The sequence below is a fragment of the Lagenorhynchus albirostris genome, chromosome 6 (assembly GCF_949774975.1).
Source record: "Lagenorhynchus albirostris chromosome 6, mLagAlb1.1, whole genome shotgun sequence".
NCBI lineage: Eukaryota > Metazoa > Chordata > Mammalia > Artiodactyla > Delphinidae > Lagenorhynchus > Lagenorhynchus albirostris.
Window position 1 is genome coordinate 69,186,543 of NC_083100.1, and position 15,855 is coordinate 69,202,397.

General features: G+C 35.0%; 1 protein-coding gene across 1 annotated transcript in view; it reads left to right on the top strand.

Annotated features, from left to right (window-relative positions):
* The window catches only part of KCNH7 (potassium voltage-gated channel subfamily H member 7), a 450,073-nt gene that overhangs the window by 378,625 nt on the left and 55,593 nt on the right, over positions 1 to 15,855 (top strand). The window contains exon 7 of the mRNA XM_060151475.1: positions 5,613 to 6,038. Within this exon, the coding sequence (XP_060007458.1) occupies positions 5,613 to 6,038 (426 nt within the window). The remainder of the gene's footprint in view (positions 1 to 5,612; positions 6,039 to 15,855) is intronic.

The window sequence follows — 15,855 nt, forward strand, 5'->3', positions numbered from 1 at the left end:
AGGAACCAACTCAATTCTGATAGGAGCAAGCCCCCGTGGTGATATGTGTAGACCCATCCTCAATATCTTAGACCTTTCTAACTGAGATTCTATAATTCTTTTTTTAAAAGTTTTTATTTTGAACAATTTAGACATATTGTAAAAATAGAGAGAATAGTATATACCCATCACCCAGTTTCAATAAAAATCAACATACATCTAACACTGCATATAACCAGACTTTCTCTCACCTTTCCCTTCCCTCACTCTGGATTTTATTGGAGCCCACCTCAAATATTATAGCATTTCATCCACAAATATTTATGTATCTCTAAAAGGTTAAGACAATTTTTAAAACATAAGCACAACATCATTGTCACATCTAAAAACAATACTCGTCAACAATTTCTGCAATAGCTTGTCTCCAAGATGGCCACAGTTAATTCCTTCTTTCCACACGCATGCCATTCTCCTATCAAAATGTAAAGACTAATTCTCTACTTTTTTGAATCTATGCTAGGCTATGACTGTTTTGGCCAGTAGTATATGACAGGAGTAATGCTATACTACTTCTACTCCTTGACTTTAAGAGGATTAGATATTTCTACTTCTCTCTTGGGAGTACTAAACATCCACATAAGACATCTTACTACCCTGTTAGCTAAAAAAAAAAACCGTATGGAGAAGCTCCAAGGAAAGGAAAGACCATATGGAGAAACCATATATATGTAAATATGATTATTATATTATTTATATTATATTACATTATATTTATTATATTATATTATATTATATTACATTATATAGAGAGAGAGACCGATTTGTTCCAGCATCTTGAGTGAACCATGCCTTCGAACTGTTCACACCAAGGTACTGGACATGTGAGAGAATCCTTCCTGGATACTCCACACAAGCTCAGCCACCAGCTGATTATGACTGAGAAACCCCAATTGACACTGTGTGGAACAGAAGAATGGCCCAGCCAAGCCCTGCCTAAACTTTTCATCCATATAATCATGAATAATAAAATAACTATTGTTTTAAGCCACTATGTGTTAGCTAATTTATTCTAAGGAGAAGATAACTGAAACAATACCGTAATATTATCAACATCCAGGCAGTGTTCAACTTTCTCCAATTGGTTCATATATGTTTTGGTTATATTTGGTTCGTTAGATTCAAGATTTAAACAAGTAACTCAAGAACACTAAAAAATAATGAAATTACTTTATGTAAATATTTCCCATTTTATCAGCTACTTCTATAGAAAGTATCTGATGTGATATGGTAGCTCTGTATGGATAGGTTATTTGAGCAAAGATTACTGTCCCCATCACACAGATGATAAGAAAAAGATCCGAAGAGATTAAATGATTTACCAGAAAAATTGTATCCAGAACTTAAACCCAGCTTTTCAAATTTAAAATTTAGGGCTCTTTCCCTTATTCCAAACCTGGTTGAGCCTTCAAAGATTGTAATTACCATGATTGGCTCTAATAAGACTCATTATTGGAACCATAAAGAAACAAATGCTTCTCCACTCCTCATTCTTACACCCGGAGATGAATTTATTTCTGAAATGTGTCCTTCCTCTCTGTCTCTGCCACCTGGTTCCTAGTACAGGATTTCCTGATCTCTCCTCATTTACCTATGTTTCTTAGTACCGAAGTCTTAAGTGATCTCTAAGCCTCTCTACTCCTCTTTGCTTTCTCCTCCATTCCACCGCCAGATGCATGTATTTGCAACTAAACTTGGCCACCTCAACCTCCTTGCTTAGTAAACTAACAATTCTCAAACCAACAACCACAGAAAGGAATATTCTCAAATGTCCATGAGTGCTCCTGGAAAATCTTAAAAATTCATCTCTCTTGGTAAAACCTAAAACAGTACAATAATCTTCTGAATCAATAAGATAATCACTTCATAACAGAGTACTGCCATCTACCTGATTTCAGTGCCTATGATGGCATGTGGATTTACGAGAGTTCATGATACCAAAGCATGCTGTATAAATAAGTTTTTGAAGTCATTTGGCTAATAAAATTTGTGACAGAATTGAGTGATCATATAACACAGGTATAGCCATGAAGAAGCTTAAGAACCTATATCATAAGGTTTGTTACCATACCAGTTACTAAAAATGCATCGTCAAAACACACTCCATTGTTGTATGTACCAAATTTCAGTGGTTCAGTATTGATAGGTATGTTGGAAGTTAACAAATGAACTACATTTCTGATCCCAGTTCCAGAGATAATTTGATTTATTACTTAATATAGAATTCAATAATGCCTCAAAGTTAAAGTCAACTCCAAGTAAATAAAAAACTTTTAGAGTATTAAGTAGCACCATTTAAATGGGCTTTCAAAGCCTAGTAGGAGCATAATTTGAATTAAAGATTAGATTAGATTATCCTAATACAGCAATAAAATCTTTGAAGTTTGTAATTCTATTCTGACTACATACTTTTTGCAAAAAAAGCACTGAGGTTAGAAGAGAGAAAATTATTTTACCTATTAGATCAAACCACACATGATAGCCAAAGTTCAACCATTTTTGACCTACAGATATGTCAAATATTGAATTAGTGATGGTAGTATGAATTCACTGGTTTTGTAAATATTTTTGTAAATCATTTGTTTTCATTATTTGTCCTTGTATTAGTTCACTAGGGCTACCGTAACAAAATACCACAAAATGGGTGGCTTAAAACAATGGAAGCTTATTCTCTCACAGTTCCGGAGCCCAGGAGTCCAAAGTCACGGTATTGGCAAGGCTGGTTCCTTCTGGAGTTACCGGGGGAGAATTTGTTTCATGCTTCTCTTCTAGGTTCTGGGGGCTGCCAGCAATCCTTGGTGTTCCTTGGCTTGCATCTCTATCTGCCTTCATTCTCTCTGTCTTTGTAGCATTCTCCCTGTGTGTCTTCGTGTCTCTGTATCCAAACTTCCCTTTTTTTATAAGGACTTCAGTTATTGCATCAGGGCCCACCCCAAGCCACTAGAACCTCATTTTTATTTGATGACATCTACAAAGGTGCTATTTCCAAATAAAGTCACATTCACGGGGATTAGGACCTCAACGTATCTTTGGGGTCCACAATTCAGCCCACAAGAGTCATAGTAAGATGTGTAAGCTTGAAAAGTTTCAACCTAGTTTTATTTTTGTACATATTTACCTACCACTATAAATAAGAATAATATAATCATCATTGGAGTTCTGCCCTAAGTATCTTTCCCTTCAAAAGGAGTCTGTATTTTATTCAAACGTGAGCAACGCTAACCTAAGGAGAAAGCCTGAGATCTCTGTCATGTCACATTAGGTCTTTTGCTGCCATCCTTCACCACCACTCCCTTGCATTTAATCCATCAGCAACATAAGGCAGCTTATAATTCCTGAACACACAATGCATTGTTTTATGCATCCCCACCTTTGTTCATTCTGTTTCCTCTGCCTGTAATGGCCTTCCCATTCCAACTTCATCACCCCTACCACTTCCTACTCGAAGTCTCAGTTCAAGTGCCATCTTCGCCTAAAAGTCCCCTATGATGACACCCCGCAGCGCTACCACCAACCCCAGGAGCTGAGTGAACCTCAGCAAGGCTCTCATTTTCTTCCTCGTCTCTCTACCAATCGACAATAAACTGTGATTTCAGGGACAGTGTCTTCCCAGTTTTTCAGTCTCCACTCTTAGCACAACAGTCTTCTAACTGTTAAATGAATGTTTGCATATGTGGGATGGAAAGAGTTCCACCCACAGTTTTTAGTTCTCAAGGGTAACTCCAAGGTGCTGGATGTATTCTAACTTATACTTCTGCTAAAACAAGTATTCAAATAGTCCCGTCTGGGAGATAGGTATCAGAAGTATGAAACTTAATCAGGAAGCAAGCTCAGACAATATCCCCATATTTAGAAATAATTTTTTTTGTTCTCTTTGGATGATTATATACTCTTTTTTTTTTAATGAGAGAAATTTGTGACTTCAGGGATTTGGGAAGATCTCAAAAATGTAGTCATGTTGCCAGAGTAAACTGAGTGCACAGAGAATAGGAGAAGGAACTGAAAGATAGAATGTGTCCATATTTTAGATGACTTTGAGAGCCAAAATAAGGTTTTGGATTTTACTTTCTACATACTGAGTAGTCCCTGGTTTTTGAGAAAGGAACGTTACATAATGACGTCTTATAAGATGATCCATTCCTTCCAAACCAAAATATCATACATTGGTTTCTATATTAAGCATAACAGGATAGAGTTCTATCAGTCTGCACTTATCAATTGATAGATTATCCAAACATTATTCTTATTTGGATATTGGAAATTAGATATAGATACAGATATAGATACAGATATAGATATAGATCTTGGATTCTAAGGATTTTTAGTATTTCATAAACAGTGAAGTCACTTATTTTCCAGAGTTCTCTTTGACTAATAATTCCTGTCATTTCTCACAACTTAAAATAATATTCCTTTTCCACCATATAATTGTAGTTCAAATTTACTCTGGGCTTTACTCTCAATTCTTTATTATTTTTTTCAAAGCTAATTAAATCAGTTTAGCTGTTATCTAAAAACAGCTTTGTCTATTTTAACTGAACTAAGGTTATATTTAAAAGTCATGTTTCACTTCATTTGGGGTTATTTAACTTCTCAAGTTCTTTTTAAGATAAGAACAGTAACTCGTATGTGAAAAAACATATGGTATATGACAATGAAAATGAGACTTAAAATTGAAATTTGCCATGATAATTTATTATTATAAACAAGTTAAAATCTACATGGAAATTTTCTACTGGGTAGTGTCACAATTCAAGTTTAGCTCTTATTTTTTCAGATAAACTAAGACTCTAAAAGGTGAATTAGTTTAGTCTACCCAATGCTTTATTAAGTAGAATGAATCTTAGAGTTTAAGTACCCCTTGATGGCTAAGAATCTTGCAGCCTCTCCAGGTCAATATTCTGAATATCTCCTTGCACCATTCTTTCCACATGGTTCTTTAAATGTGATGAAGGAGTTCAGGTGAAAGTATATTTGTCCCAGAATATAAAATAATCCAACCTTTTAGGAAAAAGTCTCCTTTGTGTTTATTTTAATCCCATGTCCCTTTTTTTCTAATGTTAAAAACAGATTTGCAGGTGGGAAATTTTAATTAAAGATTTGAATGAGTTGAGTTTAATTTATCAAAGTTTAATTATAAATTAAATATATGTAAATTAAATATGACCATGAATCCAAGTAGACTGTTTTCTAATCATTACAGCCAATCCTTTCTTAAGTTTGAAAACAATTATTCATGTATTAAACTGATTTTATGATTTTCTAAAAACTGCTATGTATTTTTATTTCTGAGTAGTAGTATGTTCCAAAGGAACCAGTAACCCTTAGTATCTCAGTGACAATATTCACTATTTTTTAGTGAAAATTATATTTATCAAGAAACACCAATGAGGTTTTCTGGGGTCAAATATACTGGATGGTAGGGGCTTATATGGGTTCCTTTAAATGTACATACTTCACAATTCCATGATTTTTTCTAGAAGATTTTGCTGTATAATTACCTTAATATTTTTATAGATTTGGAGATTAAATAATCACATTTTTATGTAGTGTATGATTCTCTTTTCTGTATTCAGGTTCTCTCTTTAGGAGCAGATGTCCTACCAGAATATAAACTGCAGACACCACGCATCAACAAGTTTACAATATTGCACTACAGTCCTTTCAAGGCCGTCTGGGATTGGCTTATTCTGCTGTTGGTCATATACACTGCTATATTCACTCCCTACTCTGCAGCCTTTCTCCTCAATGACAGAGAAGAACAGAAAAGACGAGAATGTGGCTATTCCTGTAGCCCTTTGAATGTGGTAGACTTGATTGTGGATATTATGTTTATCATAGATATTCTAATAAACTTCAGAACAACATATGTAAATCAAAATGAAGAAGTGGTAAGTGATCCAGCCAAAATAGCAATACACTACTTCAAAGGCTGGTTCCTGATTGACATGGTTGCAGCAATTCCTTTTGACTTGCTGATTTTTGGATCTGGTTCTGATGAGGTAAGAGCTGCTTAAGAATCTTATTTTCTGAAAGATTGAAGTTATAAAAATGAAGCTATTTTAACTGCAAAAACAGCGGTTGCTTTACAAACTTTCTATATCACACAGATAAAATTCATTTTCAATTGGAAATGCTATAAAATGAAATGGAACATTTTTGCCATTGCAAATAATTCACAGTTCTTTCTATTTTTGCTAAGAAATAGTAAAGACTATCTTTTAAACAACAAATTAAACTTTGAGACAAGTGTTTCATAGCACATAGCACATTCCCAGAATGTATAATTTCTACATATTAACTTTATGGATATAAAACTGTCAAAGATGAAGATGCCTCTTTCTTTCTTAACTCATAATTGTGGTTTGCAAGAGCAGGGACTTGTTTTATGTTCAAATTATGTGTAAGAGGCATCTTCTGAAATGTTTTATTCAAAACTCTCTCTTAAATAATACCTAGGTTGGGGGCTTCCCTGGTGGCGCAGTGGTTGAGAGTCCGCCTGCCGATGCAGCGGACACGGGTTCGTGCCCCGGTCCGGGAGGATCCCACATGCCGCGGAGCGGCTGGGCCCGTGAGCCATGGCCCCTGAGCCTGCGCGTCCGGAGCCTGTGCTCCGCAATGGGAGAGGCCACAACAGTGAGAGGCCCGCGTACCGCAAAAAAAAAAAAAAATAATAATCATAATAATACCTAGGTTAGAAAATATTTCGTGTCCCCACTATCTTATAAAGTTGGAAATTTCTTAAAAATATTATTTCACCCTATTATTTTTTATTTTAAATATTTACTTATTTATTTGTCTGTGCCGGGTCTTAGTTGCAGCATGAGGGATATTCGTTGCCACACATGGGATCTTAGTTGTGGCATGTGAACTCTAAGTCGCGGGGTGTGGGATCTAGTTCCCTAACCAGGGATTGAACCTGGGCCCCCTGCATTGGGAGCGCAGAGTCTTAGCCACTGGACCACCAGGAAAGTCCCCTAAAGTTGGAAATTTTAAGGAAATCTGACAAGTGGATGTGCATATTCTGGATAGAAAGTCCATATTTTTAATCAGATTCTTCTCAAAGTGTTCTTTGATCTAAAACAAGTTATGTTCTCCTAAAATCTCGTCCAATTTATTGCACTAATTTTTTGTAAATAAATTTCCTGGATCCTATAACAAAGTTTTACAGAAGGTGTGAAAGTAGATCTAAGGGATTAGATTGAGAAAGATAACCTGGGTGTGTTGAATTTTTTAAATTCAGGGTCAGGAATTCCCTGGTGGTCCAGTGGTTAGGACTCTGCTTTCACTGCCCTGGTCCTGGGTTCAATCCTTGGTCAGGAACTGAGATCCCACAAACCACGCAGCGTGGCCAAAAAAAAAAGAACTAAAATTCAGCGTCCTTTTCTACCTAAGTATCAGTCAGTGCCTCACCATCGTTTTGGGTTTTTTTCAAGAGGAGATCGAATATCATAAACGCCCTCTGCAGATGGTTGCTCCCTAACCAATTAGCACTTGAGGACAAGAGAATTCTCCTCAGCCGAGGGAAACAATAGGTTTAGAAGTAAATTCTCTCCCACAGAGCATGCCCATCTAACTGTGGATGAATTAAGAGCAGGGTAATGAAACAATATATTCTTCCTGGATTCTACAAACCTTAGACAAAGTCTCAAACTTGACTTTCTGCATCTATAAGGATGATAATATTACTTTCCCTGCTTAAGTTTTTTTTCTTAATTTGAGACTCTAATGAGATAATATATGTAAAACTCTAGCAAAATACTCAAAAAAAATCAGCTGCTGCTAAACTAGTTGAACTCTTAATGTTAGATATTCCTAACTTTGGTTTTTAATTAAAAGGCAAGAAAGTGAAATACTTCTTTAAACAATATTTATCTTTATGATTTTCTTACAATGGGGGAATCCATGTAATTACACCAAATAAGTTCTTATTGATAAATAGAGTAAAACCTCACTTTCAAATTTTAAAATATATACACCAACAGCAAATTAAATTTCAGCTTAGTGAAATGAAAGAATGGGTAAACAATAAATAGGCAAACAAGATTGTTAGGGCAAGTTGATTTACCAATGATATTTAATCAATAGCAATCGAACAAGTATTAGAATATGCTAATTATTCTAAGATGCAGCACTTGATCAGTTGAATTTCAATTACTATATCATCACTTGAAAATAAAAGTTTATTAAAGTATGTAATTCAAGTAATCACTGTTTCAGACAGAACTTCAAGTGAGCTGAAACAAGAGAAAATTTATGTGATTCACATTAATATAGGATGAAATAGTCTTGGGAAAAAATGGTGTCTGGATCATCTTTCTCATGTAGCATAAAGGAAAAGATGAAGTTTGCCTCAAGTAAAGCAATTCCAGTTCTTCACTCTGATTTGTATAATTTCCCAGATTCCTCCCTGTTTCCAAAGCTGCTCCTCTCTCTTTTGAAATGTGATATGATATGGGAAGGATCCTGGCTTTGGAGTCAGACACACCTGGGTTTGATTCGCCTTTGTGCCTCTTACTTGCTGTATTTAAGCAAGATATTTAATTCATTTAGGACTTTATTTCTTTTCTGTAAAATGGTGAGAGGTAGGTTCTTGTGATTTCTAAAAATAAAGCAGCATATATGAAGAGACTAGACCAGTAGCAGGTAGGTAGTACTTGCTTACCAAAGGTTGCTTCTTTTCTTCTTCCCATCCCTTTGGATTAAAGTCCCTGTTTCTTAATGAAGTCTCCCTTTAAAAAGTACGTGTTACCACATTAATCCATAAATATCTAAATTATTCAACAAGATTTACTGAGTAGATTTATTGAGATTTATTGATAGACTATCGTATAGTAGTTATTAGATTAGCTAGTTGCAGCTAGGAATCCTGAAGAAAGAGACAGAAAGGAAATGTTTTGAGGACAGTTATTGTCTTGCAAAGCACAGGAATTTGGGGTATGTGGTAGGGAGAAGTAGGTCTGCATCAAGGATAGGAAGTGGAGGGGTGTGTCTGGAAGGAGCATAAAGAATCAGAGATGAAACTTCCTGGTGGATGGACCTGGGGCTACTTTTACCAAACTACAGCAACTGTTTACTTAAAATTCTAAAATATGTTAACCCAAATAAAGGGGGAGGGGGGCAGGTTGGGGGGCAAAAAGAGCTTTTTCTTCGTTTGACTCAGTATTAAAAGTGGACCAACCTGCCCAAAATGACAGGTCTGAGAAGTTTGATGGATGTCTTGGGTTTCTTGTGGATTGGCCCTTAGGGTTCCAAAAGACCATGACAAGTTATGGCTTAGGATTCACTCACTGACCCAAAAGATGTTCCTTCTCTTTGGCACACATTTCTTACCAACTGTTCTCAATGTGCTGGGACTCTTCTACCTCTACATCAGTGTTTCTCAACCAAGTGTATCACAGGCACCCTAGGATGAATCTATAGTTGGTTTTCCGCTACTGTCTGAAACATTTTGTTGAGTTTAACTTTATAGAATTTGCATTATGAAATCAGTAGGTATTTTGAATGTGTATTGTCAAAGAGTGTCTCCCTAGCCACCATCCCCACCCCACCCTATCCTACTTTAACGGTGTTCTGAAACTTGACAACTCACAGATCTCACAGGAAATGTTCAATTCTGCAAAGGGTCTGAGCACCCAATTTGAGAGACGTCACATGACAAGTGAGGTCCTCAGTTGGTGCCACGGGGATCAGAGGTACAAGAGCAGATGCTGCAATCACATAGCAACACTCTGTTATGTAAGATGGCTGTCCAGGGATCCTTAGCAAGTGTGTATTAATTTGTTTAGATTATAAACAAAAGTAAAACATAAAATTTTAAATGTTATCATAGAAAACTTGTATCCCCCTCCCCCAAGAATATGTCTGTGAAAGTAGCCAAATTTGGGAAACACTGTTCTAAATGATTTTCTCTCTCTCCTTTTCCCCTCTTCACTCTGAAAACTTCAGAATCCCTTATTGTGAAGGTTGTTCTAGAACTGCAAAATTAAGCTAATTTCCTTCTGTAGCCTCTAGTGTGAATGGTTAATTTCTTCTCTAATAAAAAAAGTACCCATGGATAACAACAACAACAAAAAAGAATCAACTATGAAGGGTAACAAGACCAGTGACAGATCGGATTACTTCATACATTTTTCAAGAGTGACAATGAAGATACCCCTTTTACATACAAACCATAACTATAATCAGGATTTTCAGGATGTAATGATATTTCAGAATAAAATTTCCCCAAAAGTGTATAATATACCATATTACAAGAGTATAAAAACTATTCAGCATTCATTTTTGTTTCTGAGAAAAAAAGAAAAGAAATGCTTCCAGAGAAAAGAGATCTTACATTCAAATGGACTAATTTGGAAAGTTTCATCATATGAATATGAAAAAAAAAAACCTCTTTGGATTTTGGCCCCCAAATTAAGTGACAAATTCTAAAATCATTAAGCTAGAGGTCACTCTGATGAGGGGTAATCTAGTCCAGGGTTTTTCAAACTGGGGTTTCATGGAGGTGCCCGAGAGTCTCAGAGGCCCTCAAAGGTTGACAGAAGACAGGCTGATAAGACTCAGAACCATCCATCTCCACTATACAAAGAGTAGCTTGATTTTATCTGCTTTACTGATTAGAGTTTCAAGTAAATTTTCAATAGTTTTAACAAGAATTGACCTAATTCATTTTGCCATTTCTAGAAAAGGTTATGGTAACTCCCTTCTCAAGTAGGTTCATTCATTCAATTAGCATTTATTGGAAAAGTCCTAAGTGCCAATGCACTAGACTCTGAGTTTATAGAAAAGAGTGAGACGAGGACCCCACTGCCTGAGAGCTTGCATCCTAGACTGGGAGAGCAGCGGATGAGCAGGTAGAGTACTATCTGGTAACAGCTTTAATAGTACTATATTCAAGGGGACATGTGAGCATGGAAGGGGAAGTTTCTGACTACCAGTGGAAGTTTTCCAGGTAGAAAGGGTAGAAAAGTCATGCCCATTAGAGTCATGGAGCTATAAAGTGTTGGTTTCCAGCCCTATCAGAGCTAACATAACAAATATTTTATAATGCCCCTTTCTAGTATTGTTAAATAAAAGTCATAGATAATATAGCTTTCTTACATACATAATTTCACAAATATAATGTATAATGCTCACCCTTAATATAAAGGAAAAACAAAAGAAATGTTCATAATAAAATACCTAGTAGAATATGTAAATGCTTCAGGCATGTCTGCATAAAAAGATATAATGAAGTTATCAGATGCTTGTACCTACTGATAATGAGAAAGTCCATATTTAAACAATAAATTCAATATGAAATGGGATATTGTTAGTTTTCTTTACAGTTGCATTTTAATAAAGGGTTGCATAGAATGTGTGCACTTATAAATGTATTGATATATATGTGTGTACATGCATTTATACAGATAGATATGTTTATATGCATATATTAATATGTAGATAGCTAGAAATACTGTGACTGTGATAACTACAAATGTTTACTGATATAGCTGTGCTGTATACCATATAGTATACAAATACCACAAGACCTGTTGTCATTGAAAATGAATAGTGGCAGTAACTGGGCTTGCCTATGTCATTAATACTAATATCTTCCTGATGCTAATGCCATCTGGACAGACCAAGGAAAAGATTCTCTATTTCTTAATTTTTGCATCATCAAGCATCGTGCCATCCATAGCAAATTACCTCAATATCATTGATGCGAAGGAACAGTATTATTGGTTCAGTCTCCAGAAAGTCAACTTTTCATTATCTGCCTCAAATTTTTCCATAGTTTGCTTCTCTGTGGCAAATTTTACTTTCAGAGATATTAGTAGTTAGAATCTAGAGCTCCCTGTTTAGTTACTTGCTTCATTAAACTCTTCCTCCCCTGAAAATTAGTAATATTCTTTTGATTAATTACTTGCTTTGTTGACCTCTCTCCTTTCACACTTCACTGCTATTTTTTATGAATTCTGAATGCAGGCAAGGCCTTTGACAGAAAGTTCACAGAAAAGAGGAGTTTCAGCTCACATTGATATGTTTGCTTCATTAGTCTGATAGATGAATCATGGAATGGATACAAGGAAAAACGTAGCAGGCCTCTGTATAGAAACTCTGATCATCTTGTCAGGATTCTTTCCGAACCTGATCTCTACAATAGTTGTCATTAGTTTGTTGGAAATGAATTTATAAAACATTAGACATACTCATGTTCAAAGTTAAGTGACAAAAAACATTTTGAAGACCTGCATGCATATATGTGTCTACACATAAAGTCTCTTATTAGATAGTTCTTGGGAATTAAGGCAGAAGTTTCCATTGGCTTGTACTTGAGGCTACTGGTCATGTCTCCAAAAATCTGTGCCATGACAAGCAAAGACACACAGGTCCACAATGGAATAATTTTTGAACTAAGGAAATATAAGTGTATTCCATCAAAAAATTTTGCATTAAGTTCATCACTTATCCATTATTTACATGTGATCCACTGATAAAATTTGCTAAAGATGGCATAAGATACAATTTTTGGTTAAATGTTTCCAGAACAAGTCAAATTCCAATTTTAAAAATATAACATAACATTCATAATTGTTTATTTACTGTAACATTTGCCTAATACTATTTAGAATCATTTGATAACCAGTTTTCCATGTTACTATAACTAAAGAGAAAGAGGTCAAATTGCAGCAAAATAGAATGTTAATTACAAAACAAAACAAAAATAAAAGTGTCTTGACAGTAAAAGCTATTAAATAATGGAGGTTGTAAAATCTTTTTATTTATTATTTTTAAAATATTTATTTATTTGGCTGCATCAGGTCTTAGGTCTTTGTAGCGGCATGCAGGATCTTTTTGTTGTGGCGCGCGGGCTCTAGAGCTCGCGGGCTCAGCAGTTGTGGAGGCTTAGCTGTTGTGTGGGCTTAGCTGCCCTGTGGCACGTGGGATCTTAGTTCCCCTGCCAGGGATCGAACCCACGTCCCTGCATTGGAAGGTGGATTCTTAACCACTGGACCACCAAGGAAGTCCCTAAAATCTTCTTTTTAAAAGCCCATTTTTGGAGGAATTTGTGAGGTTTGGTACGGACTAAGGAAGGCTAAGCTACATGTCCCCCCCCGCAAGGTTTTTTACACACTCAAAATATAGCTCTTTGATTGTAGTAGTGAGTGTGTTTTAGAAATATTGAAATAGTGTGACTCAAGCTGAACAAAACAAATGGAAACTAGTTTCAATACTATTGAGTTTTATTGGGCAATTTATTGAATGATGAATACAAGTACCAGAACTTAGAGGGAATAGAAATGAAATCTAAAATAAAACATGAGTGTGGAGTTATAAAATGTATTACTCACTAAGTGTTCCCTTTTCCCCATTTGTACCTAAATATTACTTGACAAAGAGGACAGAATGATGGATTAAGTAGAAAGTTTCAATGACAATTCATCCTAACAACCTGTAGGCAAAACCAAAGATCACATACTTATATTTCCTCATTTATAAAAGAATAATTCTATCCACTTACTATAGGCAAAGATTTTAGGGAGTAAACCTCTGAAATAAAGCATTTTAAATGTAAGGTATTTGAAAATGCTTACTAAAAAGAAAGAATTATTTTTCAAAATTATTTTGAAAAATTCTTGAGCATGAGATTTTCTCTTATTGATGATGCTTTCTCAGTTTAACTGTAACCAAACTTATTCTTAAGTAGAGAGTTGTTTAATACTGATAAGAAATCACCTATTCTAATTCTAGCTCTTCAAAAAGAATTCCGCTTACATTAAGAGAGAATGCCTGAACTATTATGAATTGTCTAGTAAAAAAAAAAAATCACATAGTTTTCTTGAGTCTGGGTCTAGTATCTAACATAGTGACAAAATTGTAGTTGTTTAGAGTATATATTTTTAATTAAAGTTCAGTTAAGAAAGTCATACTTAATAAAGGAAACTAACTTTTACCTCAATATAAAAAAAAAGTACCTAGGGCTTTAATGAACTATGGATGTGGGTACATTTTTTAAAAATTGAAATTCGATGATATTCATCAGCTACTCAGAAATTTGAATAATTAAATTTTCAGAGGAAGAATCATTTTACATTTTTTGAAAATTCTGACAAAATGAAAGTCAAGTAGGCCTTCTTTACTGTGGCATTCAGGAAAAAAGAGTTTGAAATGTCATTCAATCACAGTGAAGGAGTTGAATTTTGAGATGACATGGGCACTGATGAGGTGGAGAGTTGACCTATTAGAGTTTATTATGATCTCCTTTGCTATATATTCATGGACAGGACTGGAAAACAGTTGACCTTGTTTCAATCTACTGCAAAATAGTTAACCGTTTTCTAGATCTTATTTATTATCATGATGTCTTTATATTTTATAATAATGATTACACTTACCTCCAGTGAGCTTTTATGCCTTTTCAATCTCTACCAAAAGTAACAATAAAGACAATATTTGTCTCCCAGTGAGAAGTTCAATAAATACCACCTAAGAGAAACTTCTTTACCTCTACAATTTAAAAGTTGTTGTCATTAGTTTAAGGGTAGTTTTATTTCTATTTTCAAAAAATGAAAAAAAAAAACGAAGGTAGATTTTCATATGTCTGGGTATTACATGAAATTAGATATACTGTGAGATAACCATGCATTCTGAAGATATTCTAATCAGCCAACAACTACAATTATAAGGTGGTTGTTGGTCCCATTTTTGACTTGCAGATAATACAAAGATAGTAGCTCGTTGAACTAAACTATGGAGACTAACAGTCTCCAACAAATCTGAAAGAGGAGATGGATCATTTTTTAGTCTACATTTTCTGAGATTTTGGTGCAATCACTTCTCTCTGTTGTGTAATCTGGGGCAAAATGCCTTAAATCTTTAAAGAGACATTTAAAGAAGAAGAAGAAAGAGTTATTGCAAGCCTAAGTGTCATCTACAAGATGTGCTGTACACAACTGTAGCTAAGGAAGAATGCCCAGGCGTGTTAGCAGCATCTTGATAACAACAGAAAAAAACCCAAGTCATTTGTTACATTGTCAAACTAGCATATGTAGTTATGCTTGGGTACACGTTACAGAATCACAAGAGAATGGCTTTGACTGTCGAGGTCAATATTCATTCATCCTTATGATGCAGGTGAAAGTAATCTCTCTCCCCGACCCTTACATCTCCCTCTCCCTTTTCTTTTCCATCTCCCCCTCCTTCTGCAGTTATTTTGTGTCAGCTGGCTTGAGACTTCAACATGTACCTTATTTCTTAAACTTTTTTGGTCCAGAAAAGAGGTCATTTGTGTATTATTATATATTATATTTATTTATCTTAACTTACTGTCATCTAGGTTTCACCTCATTCTGACATAACTCTAGAAGAAACACCAGAGGTTTCTTTGGGGGGAAGGCAAAAAGAAGGGAAGTGGCATATACAGCAGATTTGATTCCTTTTCTTTTCATAACGTCATTTTACTCTACCATCTTTACAGCCAGAAGAGTCATTAGTACTTTTATCACAATATGTTATTAAAACAGCTCATTTGTTTTGAAGCATTTCTCTTCGTTAACCAAATACCTATAGAAATGTCATTATATGTGATTTATTTTGAGGTTCAGAAATATTGTTCCAACGAAAGGCAGTTTTGATAATAAATCAAATAATAATAACCCTCAAATATTTCTGATTTCTCAACACAAGTAAATAGATAACCAAGCTAGGAGGAAAAATAAACATGCAAACTTAAGCTGTGAAATGTAGAAATGGAGTTACGCTGAACCAGGGTGATTTCTGTTACCAGAGTCTGAGTAGTCAATGAATATAGATGACGTTCTTGTCTTTAAAAAT